The sequence below is a fragment of the Vombatus ursinus genome, unplaced genomic scaffold (genome assembly GCF_900497805.2).
Source record: "Vombatus ursinus unplaced genomic scaffold, bare-nosed wombat genome assembly UNPS02010219.1, whole genome shotgun sequence".
Classification (NCBI taxonomy): Eukaryota; Metazoa; Chordata; class Mammalia; order Diprotodontia; family Vombatidae; genus Vombatus; species Vombatus ursinus.
In genome coordinates this window covers 9693095-9713605 of record NW_020949997.1, presented here as the reverse complement: position 1 = coordinate 9713605, position 20511 = coordinate 9693095, and the positions used below count along the sequence as shown (strand labels likewise).

The following is a 20511-nucleotide window of genomic DNA, read 5'->3' as shown; positions in this document are numbered from 1 at the left end:
CGTGCAAATGGCACTTAAAAGTTTGTAAGGAGCTTTATACACGTCCCATTTGATCCTCACAATATGAGGGACACATCATGGATGTTTTAATCCCACTTTTGGGGGTAGCTGGTAGCTTGGTGGATAGAGTGCTGGGCCTGGAGTCAGGAAGACTCATCTTCCGGTGTTCAAATCTGGCCTCAGACACTTAGTGGCTATGTTACTCTGGGCAAGTCACTTAACCCTGCTTGCCTCAGTTTTCTCATCTGTATAATGAGCTGGAGAAGGAAATGGTAAATCACTCCAGTATTTTGCCAAGAAAATCCCAAATGATGTCAAGAAGAGTCAGACACAACTGAACAACAAATTTCCCACTTTACAAATGAAGAAAATGAGGCTAAGAAGGGCTTAGGTGACGTATCTGAGGGGTCACGCAGCTATTAAGTGTCTGTGGTGAGACTGGAACCCGGGTGTTCTGGAGTCTAAGCACAATGCTCTATCCAGCACACTACACTGCCCTTCTGCAGAAGGTACAATAGCTGTCAGGAGAACACATACTTTTTTTGTTTCCCTCAATTCTTTCTAGGGTTTTACAAGCTGAATTACGAATATAGGCTGTTTAGTCCAATGACCTTTTAGTTTTGTAATATGTTCTGGTCAGTTGTACCAAGAGGTACTAATTTTGAAGAGCACTGACTGACCCCCAAACTTTCAAATCCTATTTCACAATATTTCATCTCTTTTCCTTTCCACCTACATAGAATGTCCCAAAAGTCTTAGTGTACTTTTGTGCTATTAAAGCTATTCAAGTTTAAAACTTCACTAAGATTTTTGGGACACCCTGTATTTGCCATACTTTTCCTATAACAACTTCTCCTTCAATACATCTTTTTTTTCCCCCAGGTTATTATTTTTTAAATTAAATTTTATTTTCAGATCTAAATTGTCTCCCTCCCAATCCTCTCCCCCTCCCCACTTCCCACCACCAATGAAGAACAAGAATATGTTAAAAACACATATAGTCAAACAAAACAAATTCCCAAATTATCCATGTCCAAAAAATACAGGCATATTTTTTCAAACTGCAGCTGAGTTCTTTACCATTATCATGAGTCCTCTGGAATTGCATTTGGTCATCGCATTGATCAGAATTTCCAAGTCTTTCAAAGTTGTCTTTATAGTATTGTTGGTAGTTGCATATAAAATGTTTTGGATCTGCTCACTTTACTTTGTATCAGTTCATACAAGTCTTCCCACATTTCTCTGAAATCATCTCCTCCATTATTTCTTAGAGCACAACAGAATTCTATCCATCTGAATACTACAAATTGTTTAGCCATTCCCCAATTGATAGGAAACCCCTCAGTATCCAATTCTTTGCCACCACAAAAAAAAAGAGCTGCTATAAACATTTTTGCATTCCATGAGTTCTTTTGGGTTATGCTTTTCCTTTTGTGTTGACTCTCTATTTGGGTGCCTCCACCAGTGGGAATCACCATTGGTGAAGATGGACAGCATCTACACTTTAGCCTGATGGATCACTGGAATTGTAAATGAAATAATCAATTACTAACATCTTCTAAATCACCCTCCTCCCACCCAGGCCCCTGGCCCCATGAACTCTTTACTCTCATGTAATGACTACAGCATCTTTCTGGCTCAATTTCCTTCATGGTTCTCAAGTTCCTAAAGCTCCAACAAGGCATATTTTCAGTATGTGAAAGCACTGTGATAGCTTTTGCTACTCTGACATTCCTAGAGTTTTCTAGGCTTCCCGAGACTAGTGCATGACAGGAATAGCTACAATCTTTAACAACAAAGAGAAGAAAAATATACACTGCTCTCCTGAGAGCCAGGAGTAAGCATCGCTGAAGGAAATCACTGAATTTTGTAGTTGGGCAGAATGTCAGAAACCATGAAATCCAAACCATAGCTAATTAAGAATTCCTTTCTCAATGTATCTAACGTTTATTTCCTTCCCTTCTCTAAGACCCAAGTCCTCTGACTCCAAGATCCACTGTTCATATAGCAAAAGGTCTTACTTCCGTGAATGATGCATACAGAACACTTCTGCCCTCATTCTTGACTTCCTCTTGCTCCCCTGCTCTCCCTTCCTTTCAAATTCAGTCTCCAGTTGAGGCATTAACACTTGAGTTAACAGGTACTACTGCAGGAGATAGCCTAGCCCCACGTAACATCCCAGGCACGTACAAATAGAGTAGCAATGGAAAGGCTGTGGATGACAAGCAGAAAAATTGGCCTTCACAGACAAGAAATCTTTCCTGCTTTTTAGCCTTGTAGTCATGGAGGCAAAGTGATCCTATTTCAATAATGTTTTGCAAGTCATCTTGATTATTAGCAAGAAGATGTTCAAGTCCAACCACAAAGACGAATCTGGCCATGGGAAAGCAAACCCAGAGCTGCCTTTGGAAACAAAGGACAACCAACACTGTGCAGCAAACAGCAAACACTCCAGTATTTGTACGGTTAACTGAAGAGGACAGTAGCCAAGCACCCTGTCTATATATGGTAAAGTCCCCTGTGAAGGAAGGGACCTTATATGACCTGATGCAGAATGAAGTAAGCAGAAGCAGAGCAACCAATATTATGAAAATGAGCAATTTCAAGGACTTCTGTAAATTAATGAAGAATGAAATGAGCAGGACCAGGAGAAGGATTTATACAATAACAACACTGTAAAAACAAAATAACTTTGAAAGATGTAAGGACAACGATCAATACAATGACCATTTATGATTCCCAAGAACCAATGATGACGCATGCTTTGTATCCATTTAAATAGAACTGATTTATTTAAGGGTACAGAGCAAGACACACATTCCTGTATACAGATAGTGGGGGAATTTGTTTTACTTAACTATGGATATTTATTGCCAAAAAGAACCGTTTTTAACTTTATTTTTCAGTGGGGTTGGGGCAGTGAAAATAGTTTTCTGTTCATTTTTTAAAAAATAGGTGGGGGGGGTGCTACAGATGTGAAATGTTGCAAGCAGTTTCAGATGAGGTGTCTATATTATTAGTTTTACTTAACTATTTTACTTTGTTACAAGGGACCTCTCAGGAAGTAGAAGTGATCTGTAAAAGTTTGTAGCGTAAAAGCAAACTATATCAATAAAACAATTTTTTTTAAAGCATGTCAGTCCCCAGCTCCTTCTATTCTGAGAGCTTTATATTCTTTTCTTCAGCACCAGCTAGGTGGCAAAATGGATAGATAGAGCACTGAATCAGGAACACCTAAGTTCAAATCCAGCCTCTGACACTTAATAGTTGTGTGACCCCAGGCAAGTAAATTCATCTCTCCTTAGCTCTAGTTTTCTTATTTGTAAAATGAAGATAATAATAGCAGCTGCCTCCTAGGGTTTTTGTTAGGACAAAATGAGATAATAGTCGTAAAGCACTTTGTGAACCATAAAATAATATATAAATGCTAATTGTTATTATTATTATTATTTCATCACTTCAGCCAGGAAATTAGGAATAATACCCTCTTCCCACCTCCTCACCCCCATGTTTGGTTTCTAGTGGTACTCTAATCTCCCTCACTATCTTGGTCCAAGTTTGGGCAAACTCATAACCCACTTAGTTTAGCTCATGGAAGGATAGAATCTTAAAAAGGAACTTTCCTAGGAAACCAAGGGAAAAAACAAAAGAATCACCAAAAGAAACATAAAGAACATTGAAAATCAATGACGACTCTAGAGGACTAAGAAGCATGATTCTCACTTTTTTTTTTTTAAGAGAGATGGTGGAGAGGAGCAACATGAGGCATACTTGGGCAGATAGAGTTAATGTGCTGATTTGTCTTGCTTAGGAATAATTGTCACTTCCCTCTTCTGGCCTAAGTTTCTTTACCTGTACAATGAGCCTGAGGCAGCCAAGTGTCACAGTGGGCTTGGAATTACATGGCTCATCCTCATGATGAATACGCCTCTGACACTTTCTAGCTGTGTGACCCTGGGCAAGTCACTTCACCCTGTTTGCCTTAGTTCCTTCATCTGTAAAATGAGCTAAAGAAGGAAATGGCAAACCATGCCAGCATCTTTGCCAAGAAAACCCCAAATGGGGTCATGAAGAGTTGGACACAACTGAAAAACAACTGAACAACAACAATGAGCCTTAGACTAGATTGATCATCTCTTAACGTCGTTTCGAGTTACCCCTCAAATTTCTACAGAGCTTCAAGGTTTACGAAGTGTGCTTGTGACAACAATCCAGTGAGATAAGGTAATGCAAGTATTATTATCTCTCTTTTTTCACTCCCTTAATCAATAAACTCCAGTTGTTCTCTGTCACCTCCAGGAGCAAATACAAAATGTTGTTTGGCATTCAAAGCCCTTCTAGGCCTAGTCCCCTTCTACCTTTCCAGTCTTCTTATACCCTAACTCCCCAAAACATACTCTGATCCACTGACATTGGCCATGAACAAAATACTCCATCTCTTGACTACAGGTATTTTCTCTGACTATGCCCCATGCCTGGAATCATCTCTCTCTTCATCTTTGCCTCCTGGCTTCCTTCAAGCCCCAGCTAAAATTCCATCTTTTACAGGAAACCTTTCCCAACCATTATTAACCCTAGTGACCTCCCTCTTTTAATTACTTCTTATTTATCCTGTCTGTAGCTTGTTTGTACATATCCATTTGCTTATTGCCTCCCCTGCTGGATTGTTAGCTCCTTGATGCTATGGATCGTCTTTTGCTTCTTTTTAAATCCTCAAGGTTTAGCACAGTGTATGGCACATAGTAGGTGCTTAATATATATTTACTGAATGACTCAGTTTTACAAAGGGGGAAATCAATTCAGAAGTTTATAGGCCACAGAATTTAAAACTAGAAGAAATCATCTAATCTAACTTCACTTCAGAGATACTGAAATTGAGACTCAGAAAAGTTATAGGCCACAGAAACTAAAATAGGAAGAGACTCAGGGAACCATTTAGCTCAACTCATTTCATTGATGAGGAAATACAGGCCCAGAATACTAAAATGACATGTCCTAGATAACAAGTAGCAGAGTTGAGATCTGAACCCAGGTCTGTTGCTCAACTCCAAATCCGAGTTAGCAGACCCACAGGCATCTCACATTAAGATAATGCAAGTCGTCAAAGACTAGCTAATATATATGTTACCTACATTTAACCTTGTCTGAAGAACCCTCTACTGATCTCATTGCTTGTTCCAAACTAGCCTCTGGCCCCAATTTCACAAGGAGCCTTCCAGCCTCTTTGGTAGGTAGGCACACCATCACTCCTGTCTTCATTATATCTGATTCTTTAATAGCTAGCACGGGATGGCCATATCTTCCAGGTTTGATCCCTCGGTACCCTGTTGGGCCTCTCACTGAGCTTTTCTGTTTAGGATGCTCTTTGCTCTCATTTTCAGCTCATTTTCAAACACAGATGAACTCAAGGAAAAGTAATTTGTCTTTTCTGTCTCAAATGACCTATTTCTGCCTGTGTCCCCAGGTTCTTTTTGTAAGTTCACTAAAGTGCCCCTATGAAGGGAATGACTTCTATCATCCTCTCCCTACAATCTTAAAAGACAAAAACTAAGCTTTACCTAAGGAATAAGAGAATTTCCACTAGGAATGAGCAGAGTGTTAGTTAGTATGTTTTACATGACTGAATAAAAACTCAAGACCAATTTACCCAAAGAAAGGACAGTAAAGCTGCTTATACACAATGAAAAAAAAGAAAAAAAGCAGACTCTTATGAAGTTCCATAGGATAAGAACATTAATAAGAGAGAGAGTTAGAACAGCTATCAGCCAGAATACCGTTCACATTTTCAGAGAAGCCTCTAGCAGGAGTAGGAATGATGTTGGTTCAAGATAAAGTGCAATAAGAAGAAAGCTAGATTCCTGAAGAGGAAAATAATATAAACTTGTAAACTTATAATTGATATATAAATGATTCTTAAATTTTTTTTAATATTTTATTTTTCCCCCAATTATATGTAAAAATAATTTTAACATATTTTTTTCCCCAAATTTTGAGTTCCAAATGTTCTCCCACCTTCCTTCCCACCCTGCAATTTGACATAGGTTTTACACGTTATCACAATTTATTTAGCCATTGCTCTATTGGTGCGTATCTGCTTTTCCCAGTGATTTGTGGAGTTCAGGCTCCTGTGTTCACTCTCCCAGCCTCATATTTGGACTACCAGCTTGATTCCTCAAAGTGTGGCTACTGTGCTCCTCAGGGTTCTTAGAGTATCCTTGAAGAGCTGGGGAGGGGTGGCAGGTTTCTAGTATTATCACTCCTGCCCCATGTGTTCCCTTCAGTGTCATTCACCCTGTTAACATCTTCCCAATATCAAATGTGCAGTTGTTATTCTTCCAATATTCATTTACTAACAGGCACCGATTACCTTTTACCATTTCTCAAGGGTAGCCACTGAGAAAGGATCCTGTAAGGCCAAAAAAAGCACACAAACATCCCCTCCTGAACAGGGGGCATATTCTCACCTCTAAATACCCAATTGGTCCCTAGGAGACAATGGGAAACATCTTCATCGCTTGTGGGTGGGCTGAGCCAATGGAATACAAATGAAGATTCTTCCAAAAATACCAAAGAATGATTTTATAGATCAGTGGGGGGGGGGGGAAATAGAGAGAGAGAGAGAGAACAAAATTCCACTGGAAGAACAACCACTGGAGAATATCAAGAGAATGAATGAATGGGGAGAAACGTATAAATGATTTTTTTAAAAAGATTATTAGGGCCTAATCCAAGTCTTCACTTCATAAAGATTCATCATAGGATCTTTTAAAGTAGAAAAGTAAATCAATAAATGTTTATTAAGCACCTATTAAGTGTCAGGCTCTGTGCTTAGGGCTGGTGACAAAGAAAGGCAAAAGGAGTTCACAATCTAATGGGGAGAAAATATGCAAACAACTATGTACAAATAAGCTATATACAGGAGAAACTGGAAATAATCAACAGAGAAAAGGCACCAGAACTAAGAGGCATCAGGTAAGGATACTGTTAATTATACATAATTTTTCTAAAATGAGTAGAAATATAAAACAAGTACAAATGTTTGTAACATTCAACTTTAGAGTATATTATTATGAGGGTACTAAAAATGAAAGTGAACGTTGAGATTTCTAAACTCAACCTTTTTTATTTCACTGCAGGGATACCTCCATTCTGGAGGCAGCATGGTATAGTGGAAAGATTGCTGGATGGATTGGGAGCAGGCAGCCTACCTTGGATACTTATTGGTTGTTTGACCTTAGGTAAGTCAAAGTCACTTAACCTCTTTGAGACTTAGTTTCCTCATCTATAAAAAAGCACCTACCTTAAAAGGTTGTTGAGAGGTTCATATGTATATAAAGCATTTTGGAAACCTTAAAGTGCTGTATAAAAAGCAGACATTATTATTTCATATGGTGGCTTCCTTTTTATAAAAGTCATATAAGGATTGGAATTATGCCACTTACCTTCTGGTAGATTTAGACATGAAAGGAGCCCTTGGAGGCCATCAAGACCAACTCTCTTATTTTACAGATGAAGAAATTGAGGAACAGAGAAGTTTAGTATAAACCAAACTTGAAGAAGTCACAATCTGTCTGGGCACCAGTTTCCTCATCCATTGAAACAGGGCTGATGATAATAATACTTATCCTACCTTAACTACCTTATTTTGCTATAGTGAGGCTCAAATGTAACTTTTTTTTTTGAGGCAATCGGGGTTAGGTGACTTGCCCAGGGTCACACAGCTAGTAATTGTGTGAGGCCACATTTGAACTTGGGTTCTCCTGACACCAGAGCTGGTGCTCTATCCACTGTGGGTTCTCTTGACTCCAGAGCTGGTGCTCTATCCACTGTGCAACCTAGCTGTCCCCAAGCTCAAATATAGTGAAGCAGCTAGATGGCACAGTGGATAGAGAGCTAGACCTGGAGTCAAGAAGAATTGAGATGAAATACAGCCTTGGACCCATAATTCTGGGCATCTTTGTGGCTGTCCCTTTCCCTCCTCAACATTGCCTTGACTTCTCTGGATTCCTTTACATTTCAACTAAAATTCCATCTTTTACAGGAAGTGTTTCCCAACCCCTGTTATAAGCTGTGTGACCCTTAATCTCTACCTTCCTTAATTTCTTCATCTATAAAATGGGCATAATAATAGCAACTACCTCTCTAGATTATTGTGATAATGTTTGTAAAGCTCTTTGTAAGCCTAAACATTCTAGCTATTATTATTGTTGTTATTGTTATTAATAACATGTGAAAAATACCTTGTAAACTCTAAAGCACTGTAGTATGATGTCTTTTATCATAATCAAACTTTTGAGTACCTACTGTAAGCAATGTAGAGCATATATTCCCTCCCCACAGGATACTGGGGGTTCAGCCATGCCACAGAGTTGAAAATCAACCAAGTATTTACTGAATACTGACTCTGCTACAGGGTACTTTAAAGTAGATACAATGGGAACTCAAAAATATAAAACAAGGTCTCGGGCCATCAAAGAATTTATTTAATAATTTGGTTGTTGAGGCAACAGGACACAGGAAAAGTTATAATAATGCAGGATTGAATAATAACAATCCATTCAAGACAACACAAGAAGAGATGCCCCAAAGCAGTACATAATCAATTTGCAAATAAATAGTAAAGGTGTGGTAGGGTTTGAGTGAGAGGGTGAGGGCAATCCAGACAGATGGAACTGCATGTTCACAAGTATAAACATAGGGAAGCATAAGGCCTGTTTGAGAGATGATGATTTAGGAAAGCTACAGAGGTTTTGTGTAGGAGAACACTGGAGCATAAGGGTAGAAAAGTAAGCTGGGGCTAATTCTGGAGAGCTTCAAATGCCAGGCAAAAAGAGTATGGATTTTGTCCTATGAGTAAAGGGAGGCATTGAGGGGTTTTGAGCAGCAGTTCCTGAGAACAAAGGATGGCTGAGAAGATTAGTTTTACGGCCAATGTGTGATTTGTTGTACTTCTTTGACATAAGGTAGGATCCAGGGAGAAAAAAAGGCATCAATAAACATGTCTTTTAAAAAAAAAAATGGTTCTGTGTAGGACAGCAGCCCAGGATCATATGGGAGCCATCTTGAAAGAAATAATCAATACTTTGTTTGGTTTATTAGAGGGGAATGTGGACAAGGAAAAGTCAACTATGCCAATGTCACAGCTTAGGTAATTGAGAATAATATGGTACCATTCAAAGAAATATGATCAGAGGAGAAGATAAAACTGAGAAGAAGGGAGATAATGAGGTAGGTTTTAGCCACATTGAATGCCCTCTGATTGGAGGACTGGAGGAAAGAGCAATAAATTCCTCCCAAGGTTTCCTTTATAGAATGCTCAGAACTTTCATAACTCTTTCAGGTAACTCTCCATTTTCTACCAGTAGTTCTGCTTGGATTTGACTCCATGGAACTTCATACCCCTTGCTGGCCCTCCTGCCTCTTTTCAGCATTTTTTTTGGGAGGGGTTTATCTTCCCCCATTAGACTGTAACTCCTTGAGAGCAATAACTCTTTCTTTTTCTTATTTGTATCCCCAGAGCGTAGCACAGCATCTGGCATACAGTAGGCATTTAATAAATGTTTATGGTATTGTACTATATGACATGATAGAAGGACATGACAGTAGAGATACTTAATAGGCAACTGGAAATGTGGGACTGGAGATACAGATTTGGGAGTCATTTAAAAACAAAGGTTAGGGGCAGCTAAGTAGCACAGTAGATACAGCACCAGCCCTGGAGTCAGGAGGACCCAAGTTCAAATCTGAACACAGACACTCACTAGCTGTGTGACCTTAAACAAGTCACTTAACCCTTATTGCCTCCCCCCAAAAAATTAAAAAATAAATAAAGGTGTTCATTGTATCCCTGGAAGTACATCTGATTACCAAAGAAGTTCAATAAATTAAGGACTGAGAAAAGGTATTTGGATTTGTAGTGATTAGGCCACTTGTGACCTTCAATATAATAGTAAAATAGAAGCTAAGTTTGCAAGGGAGTAAGTGGGTATTGAGGAAAAGAAGAAGTATTGACCAGTTGTATGAGAAATCTGATGGTGAAATGAATGAAACAGACTGGCATTTGAAAGCAGGAGTGACAGATGGTTTAAGATAGTAGAGAGCCAGATATATCTATAGATAGAAGGGAAAGGAACAAGATAGCAATCACAATGTGAAGTAAGAAACAGGGGGGTTAGGAAGAGGAGGAGCAAAAGGGGAAAGAGGGAAATAGGAAAAAGTCTTGAGAATGAGACAATGTTGAAGTTGTACCACTTGCAACAGAAACCAAGCTCTTCTTTCCTTCCTTTCCTTCAGTCTGAGTTAGGGAGCAGAAAGAAAAAAAAAACAAAACCACTATTTCATCTTCATAAACCTAAGAAGCCTTTTCTCTCAGAATCGAATTAATCTCCTTTACTATGCAATTAGCAACATGATCTACGCTGTATTTTCTACGAATACCTAATTACGTCCATATTGTCTCTCCAATTAAAAAGAAATCTCTTTGAGGGCAGGCACTATTTTTGCTTTTTCTTTGTATACCCAGTGGCTGGCAATAGCTCCTGTCTCATAGAAAGTGCTTAATAAACACATGCTGTTTGACTGTAAAACATCAAGTTGGTTGGTAGTAAACTGTGCATCTCCTTAAACACAGAGAAAGAAGATAAAGCAAAAACTATTTTAAACTATGCATTCCCTCAAAAAGAGGAAAATTAGCCCACTGCCCTGGTCCTGCCCAAAAAGGAAAACAAATTGGGAAGTGCGTCCACGATTCAGAAGGGCAGCATTCCATTTTCATAGCTTAAAACTCTGTTCTTATGTGTCATGAGGGTTGCATGTTTTCTATGGTTCTTTCTGAAATGCCAAACTCTATAGGCAGCCAACAATAAGATACCTACTGTGCCCCACTTCCCTCCTACAGAAAGGCCCCTTACAATTGTTCTCTCTCTTCCAGTCTCCCTCCCCCAGCTCTCAATCCTCATGCCTAACTGGTCTCATATTGTGCAACACCACACACAGTGTTCGCGAGTGCCAGAGTAATTTATAACTACTCATTTCCTTGCTTATCCCATAATTTGTTTCTTGTGAAAAAAACCGACCTACAGTAGCAGTGCCGAAGTTAATCTAGATCATATTTAAAGTAATCATAGATTCACACCACAATATAAAATAGACTTTATCTAAATTTTTTTTAAACACATAGACGCAGGCCATTTACATTACATAGAGTTATAGGAATTCTGCTTCACTTTGTTTAAAAGAAAGAATTCAGTTTAAACTTATATGAGTTCCAGATCAAATCATCATAGATTTTGACCAGGAAAAGACCTGAGAGGTCATTTGGTCCATCCCTCTTATTTACTTATAGATGAGGAAACTGAGGCCAAGGGAGGAAAAGTGACTTTTCCCAAGGTCATATAGGTAATCAGTAGCAGCACTGGGTTGCAAACCCAGATCTGCTGATTCTAAATCCTGAATTCTTTCCATTTACATTTCCAGGCTCGTTATGAGGATTAAATGAGATAATATTCATAAAGTGCTTAGCACAGTACCTGGTAGCACATAGTAGGCACTTAATAAATATTTGTGCCTTTCCTCCTTCTTTCCACTGCATCATGACATTTCCCTTAAGGATATGCACGTGGAAATAAGTGTTCAAAGCCAATTTTGGCATGCCAATTCTAATTAATATACAATGTGCACTTTCTATGCTGGTCATGTGCATTTTAATTGCTTATCTTGTAGCCAAGTACAATAATCTGAATAGACACTAAATACCTCTTTTATAATTCCTCAAACTTGGCTTTTTCCTTTATGTATTTTCTATCCTTCATTTTCCCTGCATTTGCATTTTTCTTTTATTTCCCTTCCCAGTCACCTCCTCAATACTGGATTAAACTACACAATTACTTCAGGTGTGTCTTTTAATTATTATGGGTCATACTTTTTCATCATCTTTCAGACTTCCCTGGTTTCACTTTCCTGAAACCTTTGTGAAGGTGGACTTAACTTTCTCCCCCTTTCAACAAGCAGGACTGAGAGCAAAAGTAACTCTCCCTGGAACCAACAATGTTCACCACATCAGTTTAAGCCATCAACCAAAAAAGAGGTGTCGATGTATGTTTATAACTGATTCATTTCATTCTTACCTAGTGCCTGCATTTCCATGTAAATAAAGAATGATAGGATGGTTAGAAGCCAATGTATCCTCATACCATACTTGGTCCTTTCCTTGAGCATTCTTCCATAAGACTGTAGGGACTGTGTGCCTGAAAACATGACCAGAGACAACAAACAATGATTGCATATTTCTTTATCCCTTTAAAATTATAACTTCATTTGGTTTCACAGAATTAATTCAGAGCTCAAATGCCATAAAGGATGCAATAAACACAATGCAACTACGCAAAAATTTGGACTATCTAGGGAAAAGCCAATTTGAATTAGTAAGAAAAGATCCTCTAGCTCATAGTTTTTAAGTGAAGTTATATCTAAGCACTCCCTTTCTTCCTTACCAACACTTGATTTATGAACATTCTAAATATATGAATGACTGGTCTGTGCCACAGAAGGGATCAGTTCCCTCCAGAGATAGTGTCAAATGTTTGCCAATCTACATGGTTCCTTTCTTGTTGAGAATCATGCATCCAGATAGGGTTTCCAACTGGTGTTTTACTCAGGTCACTCATATTACAATAAGGAGGAGGGCTGGGATGACCTGTAGTGTCATGGCCTTTTTAAAAGCTTAAATGATGCTTAAAAAAAAAAAAACACCATTTCTTTTTTTAATGCAAGCCTTTTTAACTTATCCAAGCTAGAAAATTAGCATCTACTAATGGAAGCTTTGACCTTCTCCATTTCCAACTGGACAAGGTTGTACCTCCTTCAGCAGCCTGCTGTACCCCCTCTCCTGGGGGATCACTAGACTATTGCTAGAGTTAGTGTGGACATTCAACCACTTTAGCCCTCTGCAGTTCAGAACTCCCAAATTCAATCAGTCCAACAGCCTTAGTCTCCTTGGTAGCAGAGATAACAGGCATATGCTACACCAATAATAGAGATAACTGAGCAAAATTAATTGACACGACTATCATGTACACACATACACTGCACCTGTAATCTCCTCATCTCTCTACATGAGAGAAATGTTTTATTTGTTCTGGACCAAGGCTGGCCAATACAATCTGAGTTTAGTTTTAGTTTTTTTTAGTGGACTTTTTGTTGTTGTTTACATCATTGTAGTCATGTATATTATTCTCTTGACTCTGTTTCATATTGTATCAGTTCATAAAAGTCTTCCTCCACTTTTCTGAATTCTACATATTGGTTGTTTCTTTTGGTACAAAAATTTTCCACTACAACCTCCCAGTCCCTCAGGCTCTCTCAACCTAGGAGGCTAGCCTCACTATCTCTCACCTCCCACATCCAATCTGTTGCCAAGGCCTGCTGATTTCATATTTGAAACATTTTTTGAATACACTCTCCTTCTCCTCTCTTGATATTGCCACCACTCTAGTGCAGACCTTCATCAACTCATGCCTGCATTACTACAACAGCCCATTGATGGGTTATCCTGCCTCAAATTTCTCCTCACTCCAATCCATCCTCCATTAAGCTGCCAAAGTGATTTTCTTAAAGTGCAGGTTCAACTATTCTATACCCCCCTACTCAATGAACTTGACTGGCTCCCTATTACATCCAGGATCAAATACAAAATCCTCTGTTTGGCATTCAAAGCTCTTCATAATCAAGCCCCCTTCTATCTTTCCACTCTTCTCACACTTTATTCCCCACCATATTCTCTTCAGTCCAGTGACCTGCTCCATGAACAATAATCCAGGGGTGGGTAACCTGTGGCCTTGAGGCGACATGTGGCCCTCTAGATCCACAAGTGCAGCCCTTTGACTGAATCCAAACTTCACAGAACAAATCCTTTTATTAATTTTATTATTTTTTATTAATTATCCTATTACTATTATCCCCTTAATAAAAGGATTCCCCACTTTAATAAACCTTAATAAAAAGGTTTCCCACCCCTGATACAGTCCATCTCTCTGCCCTGGGCATTTTCTCTGGCTGTCCCCTGTGCCTGGAACATGTTTCCTCATCTCTGCCTACTGGCTTCCTTTAAATCCCAATTAAAATCTTATCTTCTACAGGGAGACTTTCTTACCCCCTCTCTTATATTCTAGTGCCTTCCCTCTTTTAACTATTTCTTATTTATCCTCTACATAGCTGCTTGTACATAGTTGTTTGCTTGTTGTCTCCTCCATTAAACTGTGAGCTCCTTAAAGGCAGGGACTGTCTTTTGCCTTTTTGTATCTCCAGTGTTTAGTAAAGCGTTTGGTGCATATTAGGTACTTAGCACTTAAATATTTACTGGCTGACTGATTGTTCAGTGTTAGTTATCCTTCACAGCTATATGTTATCTATAAATTTGATTAAGCATGTTATCTATGTCTTTATCCAAGTAATTGACAAAAATACTTTAAAAAGCACAGAGACAAGCCTAGAACTCTATTGTACTCCACTAGAAACTGCTTTCCAAGCTGATGTGAAATCATCCTTTGGGGTCTGGTTATTTGAATAAGTAGAATTCACTTAACTTTATTATTATGTACTCATCTCCTGAGGCAGCTAGATGGCTCAGTGGATAGAGTGTTGGGCCTGGAGTCAGGAAGACCCAAGTTCAAATTTGGCTTCATGTACAGTAAGGTCTGGGGGTCATCAGTCAGACACGACTGAACAACAACCCACATCTCCTCATCTTGTCTACAAAAATAGTATGAAACATTTAGTTAGACATTTTGCTAAAAGCCTGGTAAACTAAGCATTCCCTAATCCATCAGTCTAGCAAACCTTGTCACAAAAGAAAATGAGTTCACTCTGCCATGACCTGTTCTTTTCTTCCTTGCACTTACCTAATCTAAAAAAATTCTATTTTCCTTCCCTCCTACCTCCCCGTTTCCCACTGGGGGAAAAAAAAAACCCCAAAATCCTTGTAATAAATACACATAGACACATAAGACTGGGGGGAAAAAAAAACCAAAATCCTTGTAACAAATACACATAGACAAACAAAACAAATTCCTGCAATCATCATGTTAAAAGAAACCAATAGTGTCTCATTCTGCACCCTGAATCTGTCACCTGTCTGTCAGAAGTGGATAGCATGATCAGTCCTCTGGAACTGTTGGTTAATCACACTGATCATTGTTTTTAAGTTTCTTATAGTTTGTCTTTACAACACTGTTGTTATTGTATAAACTGTTCTACTTCTGCTCACTTCACTCTGCCTCAGTTCACATACTCATTCATTTTCTTTTCATATTCAACAAATCTCTTAAAATCAAACTAAAATTTTTTAATCGGCAAAAATCTGCTTTCTTTCCCTCCCAGCCCTCCCCATCTTCAACTGAGGAAGAAAGAAAAACAAAACCTTATCATAAACATGTATAGTAGAGTGAAACAAATTCCCCCATTGGCCATGTCTAAAAAAAGAAAAGTCTCATTTTGCACTTCGAATCTTTTAGCTTTCTATCAGAGGTCAGTAACATGTTTCATCATGAGTCTACTGGAATAAGTTACTTTGATCAGAGTTCCTAAGCCTTTCAAATAGGTTTGACTTCACGATATCGCTGTCTTTGCAAAAAGTGTTCTCCTGGTTCTACTCACTTCACTTCACATCAGTTTATACAAGTCTTTCCAGGTTTTTCAGAAACTAGCCCTTCATTTTTTATAGTATAGTTGCCATGACTTATTTTTGATAAATCCATAGTGATTCCTGCAATTGCTGCCTCCTTTTTTTAAGGTGGTCAACGACTCTCCATCTGGCAGCTTAGGTGATGCCTACAGTGCCGGGCCTGGAGTCAGGAAGACTCATCTTCCTGAGTTCAAATCTGCCTGAGACACTTACTAGCAGTGTGACCCTAAGCAAGTCACCTGTTTGCCTCAGTTTCCTCATATGTAAAATAAGCTAGAGTAGGAAATGGCAAACCATCTTTGCCCAAAAAAGCCCAAATGGGATCACAAAGAGTCAGATACAACTGAAAATGACTGAACAACAAACTCTCCATTTAATGATGTATTCTAGAATTGTGCCAAGAAATTGGCCCAGAGTTTATGGAATCTATTTTTTTCTGAAATTCATGACAACAAATGTTCTTCTCTAGTTCTTCAGCCTCTCCCGTTCTTCACAATCATTCAAAAGCATCAAGAGTAACTTGGCACTCATTTATATTAGGTTCTTTCAGCAACCTGGGATAGAGTTAATCTTGGCTGATGACTTGTATTTATCAATGGCACTTAGGTGTTTTCCTTCCTCCTATAAGATTATTAACTCCCTATTACCTATTTTTCTTCTGTTATTTCCAATTCAAATATGATTCTTCCTTGGCAAAAACAAAAATAAAAACAAGCACTAAGGCCTAAAAAGCTCAATTCTCTATCTGTCACTCACTATTATTTTACCATCCATTTCAAGCTGCAAATCTTATATCTGATTCCCCTTTTTATTGTCCTTATTCCTCACTAGTCTCCTTAGATACATACATTGTTGGTTGGTTGGTTATTATCCTTTGTTCTCAAAGAAGACCAAAATAACATCACTATGTTGGGGTCAAGGTACAGTTTGTCTGTTATGGCTGATCACACCAATAGGAGATCAAAAGGCTCCACCACAGGTTGGGCACAAATAATCCATATGAACACACCACATACCCTTTAGCATAGAAATAACATAATGCACACTTACATGTTCTGGGATTTCGCATTTATTCAGTGACATCCACAAGACCTGTTCTAAAACCAACTGGTCATAAGGGTAAGAAAGAAGCTACCATTTGTTTTCAGCCCTGCTTTCCATCCCAATTTGTGCCAGTTCAGCTCCCCCAGGGCTTATCTTCCAAGCCCATGAGGTCACACACTCATGCACAGCACAGCATCTGCTGGTGGACGCCATGCAATCTGACATTTCATCTCTATTCTTTTGTGTTTCTTTCTGGGATGCTTTTTCCACTAAGTGGGGGTAGGGAGAGCTCTGCTTCAGGCTTCTCAGCATTTAAACTGATGAGGCAGGAGGATGGCATCTCCTCTTCATCTTTACTTTTTATCAGTATGTTAATTGGTCATGGCCATGTTCATAGGATGAGCTCTCAATACCTTAGAATCCCAGGCACAAATGAAATTAGTAAAATTTCTTAGATGTTGACAGGGAGGGTCTTTTCAGGAAAAGGTCAGGAATACTACAAAATAAGCAAAAGTTTTACAAATGTATTCTACTTGATGAGATACACAAATTTCTTTAACTTGGGCAGGGAACAAAGGGAAATATCTTCTAAATTGCTATTTGCCTTGGTAGTCACATCAGTTAAATTGCAGGGTAGAGCAGTGTGTTTATACAAGCAAGGAGTTAAAAGAATCCTAAAATGAGGGTTAAGGAGAGGAGGAAGGGTACTTAACAAGGGTGCTGATCTAGGGTTACAAGTTACTGGAACCTTATATGAATTCAATTAAAAAAGCAATAACATTTTAGGTATGTACAGGCAAAAACTAAAACAACTTGCCTTCAAGGAGTTTACATTAAACCTGACTTTAGGTCAATCTAAGCAGTCACCTCTTGGGCCTTAATCAGTCATTTCAATATACCAAACCACACTTTTGTATTAAAGTCATCTGTTTTGCTTCCATCTTCTATACATCTTGATAAAATGTAAGTTGGCTGATGAGTTCCTTGTGCATCCACATCTGTCTCTAGACAATAGAGCTACTCTTCCTCATAGAAACTTCTTCTGTGCCTTCAGAATTTCAATCCTTAACTGACTTCCCTCGAATATTTGTCCACTGAATCCTACCTACCCTATCCTTTTTCTCAACCATCTGAAATGTGTATGTATGTGTCAGACTCCATCTGGCTTTCTTTTCCTCTATCACAAATTCTATGATGAAGTGGTCAATTCTGCACTAGGTTTCTTTTACTTTCACCCAAGCAACAAGTAATTTCTCGTCAGTGAGTATCAGCTTCAGAGCAGAAGTTTGCCACATTGGTTCCTTCACCTTCTAAAGGATGAAATTATCATTGCGGCAAGTCAAGATAGCTTCAGGTACTCCTCTTTTAACAGAGAGGGAGATACAGCAGATGCCTAAATCACCACATCAGTACTAAATCATTGCCCTATGCCAGGCTGGAATTCTGATTCCCAAACTCAATAACAACAAAAGCTGATGGTACAGTGGATTGAGCCCTAGAACTACAGTGAGGAATCCCTGAGTTCAAATCTGGCATCAGTCACTCAATAGCTTTGTGATGCTGGGCATGTCATTTAACCTCTGTTTGCCTCAGTTTCCTCAACAATAAAATGAGGATATTAATAGCGCCTACCTCACAAGATTGATGTCTAATAAATAGGCTTGTTTCCTTCCTTTCTTTATATAATACTTTAAGATTTACAAAGCATCTTAGAAACCCTGGAGAAGTTACTTAATCTCACAAACCCTGAGTTTCCTCACCTATAAAATGAGGAAAATAATGCCTCTTGTATTTAATTTACAGAATGGTTGTGAAGATAAAAAGAGATAATGTAGGTAAAGAGTTATGTAAACATTAAAGCACTATAGTAATGCCAGTTATTACATTAAGCGGGGATATGCTGGACCAGAACTGCTAATAAAATATTTACAACTGAAAGCCCTGCCACATTTTCAGCCTCTATCTGAATACACTATGCTGCGATTGTTTTTAAAAAATCATTAATTATTTCTCCTCTTGACACTGCAAACAGAAACTGAAGCCCAGGATAGGTGTAGTATTCTGAACTAGAGACAATAATATTATAAGTCTAATTGCAATTTATTTTGGAAACCAACCAAATCTTTAGAGTTAATAACAAAATTACTCATTTTAATTTTTTCTAGTAGTTTTTTAAAAATAGTTTTTACTTTTTGTTATAGTAAACTTGACAAGACACCAAGATGAACATTTCTATGTACAAGGAACATAAAAAAGGACTGTATATGAAATTGTGAACCTTTATTATGTCAAGCTTTATTTTCTTAAAGCATATAAGGAAATCAACACATTCATTTCAAAATTATCCTGTAATTAACTTTAAAAAATATTTTAAAGTTTATTTTTATTTATTTCTATTCACTATTATTTATTTTTATATTTATATTTGTTTATATACATTTATATTTTATTTATTTATTTAAAACATTCTTTTCTTTTCAAATTTGGAGTTCCTCCTACCCCTTTTTCAGACCCACTAAGAAGGCAAACAATATAATATCAATTATACATGTGAAATCATGTAAAACATAGTCCCACATCAGCCGTATTTAAAAAAAAACAAGAAAAATAAAGTGAGAAAATTATACTGCAGTTTACACTCAGAACGCATCAGTTCTCCAGAAAGTCCTTTGTAACTGTCTTATATCATTGTAATGATCAGAGTAGCCAAGTCTTTCACAGTTGATCATCATTACAGCATTGCTGTTACTGTGCACAATGATCTCCCAGTTCTTCTCACTTCACTTTACATCAGTTCACATGTTTTGCCACATTTTCTGAAACCACTCACCTCATCATTTCCCATAGCACAAAAGTACTCCATCACAATCATATGTTTCAACTTGTTCAGTCATTCCCCAAATGATGAGCATCTCCTCAATTTCTAATTCTTTGGTACCACAAAAAGAACTGCTATAAATATTTTTGTATATATAGGTCCTTTTCCTTTTTCTTTGATTTCTTTGGGATACAGACCTAATAGTGGTATTACTGGACCAAAAGGTATACAGTTTTATAGCCCTTTGGGCCTACTTCCAAATTACTCTCCAAAATGGTTGGCCCAGTTCACTACTCCATCAACAATTCATTAGTTCATTAGGGTACCTATTTTCTCTCATCTTATCTAGTATTTGTCATTTCTGATTGGTGTGAAGTAGTACCTCAGAGCTGTTTTAATTTGCTTTTCTCTAATCAATGGTGACTTGGAACATTTTATATGACTATATATCTTTGATTTCTTCTTCTGAAAACTGCCTGTTTATATCCTTTGACCATTTATCTTTTGGGGAATGGCTCTAATTTTTATAAATCTGACTCAGTTCTATACTCACTATATGTTTGATAAATAAGTCTTTTATCAGAGAAGTTTTTTTGATAAAAATTTTTGATACTGCCTATGCTAACTTTTGGCAAAATGTAATTTCCCTGATTATTTCTATTAATTATGTCTATTTTTGCTTTTGCTTTGTCTGAGATCATGATTGCTACCCTTGCATTTTTTTTCAGTTCAGCAAAAGCATATTAGGTTCTGTTCCAACCCTTTCTTTTAACTCTGTGTGTATCTTTCTGTTTCAAGGGTGTCTCTTGTAAAGAACATATTGTTGATTCTGGTTTTTAATCCATTCTGCTATCTGCTTCCATTTTATGGGTAAGCATATCGTATTCACATCCCACATTATGATTACTATGTATTTCCTCCTTTATCTCATTTTCCTCTGTTTCTTCTCTCTTTCTTTTTATCCTGTCCC

The 20511-nt window shown here is 37.9% G+C and overlaps 1 protein-coding gene across 6 annotated transcripts in view; it reads right to left on the bottom strand.

Annotated features, from left to right (window-relative positions):
* ABHD12 (abhydrolase domain containing 12) overlaps positions 1-20511 on the bottom strand; it is a 140350-nt gene that overhangs the window by 30305 nt on the left and 89534 nt on the right. For 5 of the 6 annotated variants that reach the window (XM_027853905.1, XM_027853900.1, XM_027853901.1 and 2 more), the window contains one exon: positions 12126-12245. The exons of the other annotated variant lie outside the window; for it this stretch is intronic. In XM_027853905.1, the coding sequence (XP_027709706.1) occupies positions 12126-12245 (120 nt within the window). The remainder of the gene's footprint in view (positions 1-12125; positions 12246-20511) is intronic. 6 annotated transcript variants of the gene reach the window in all.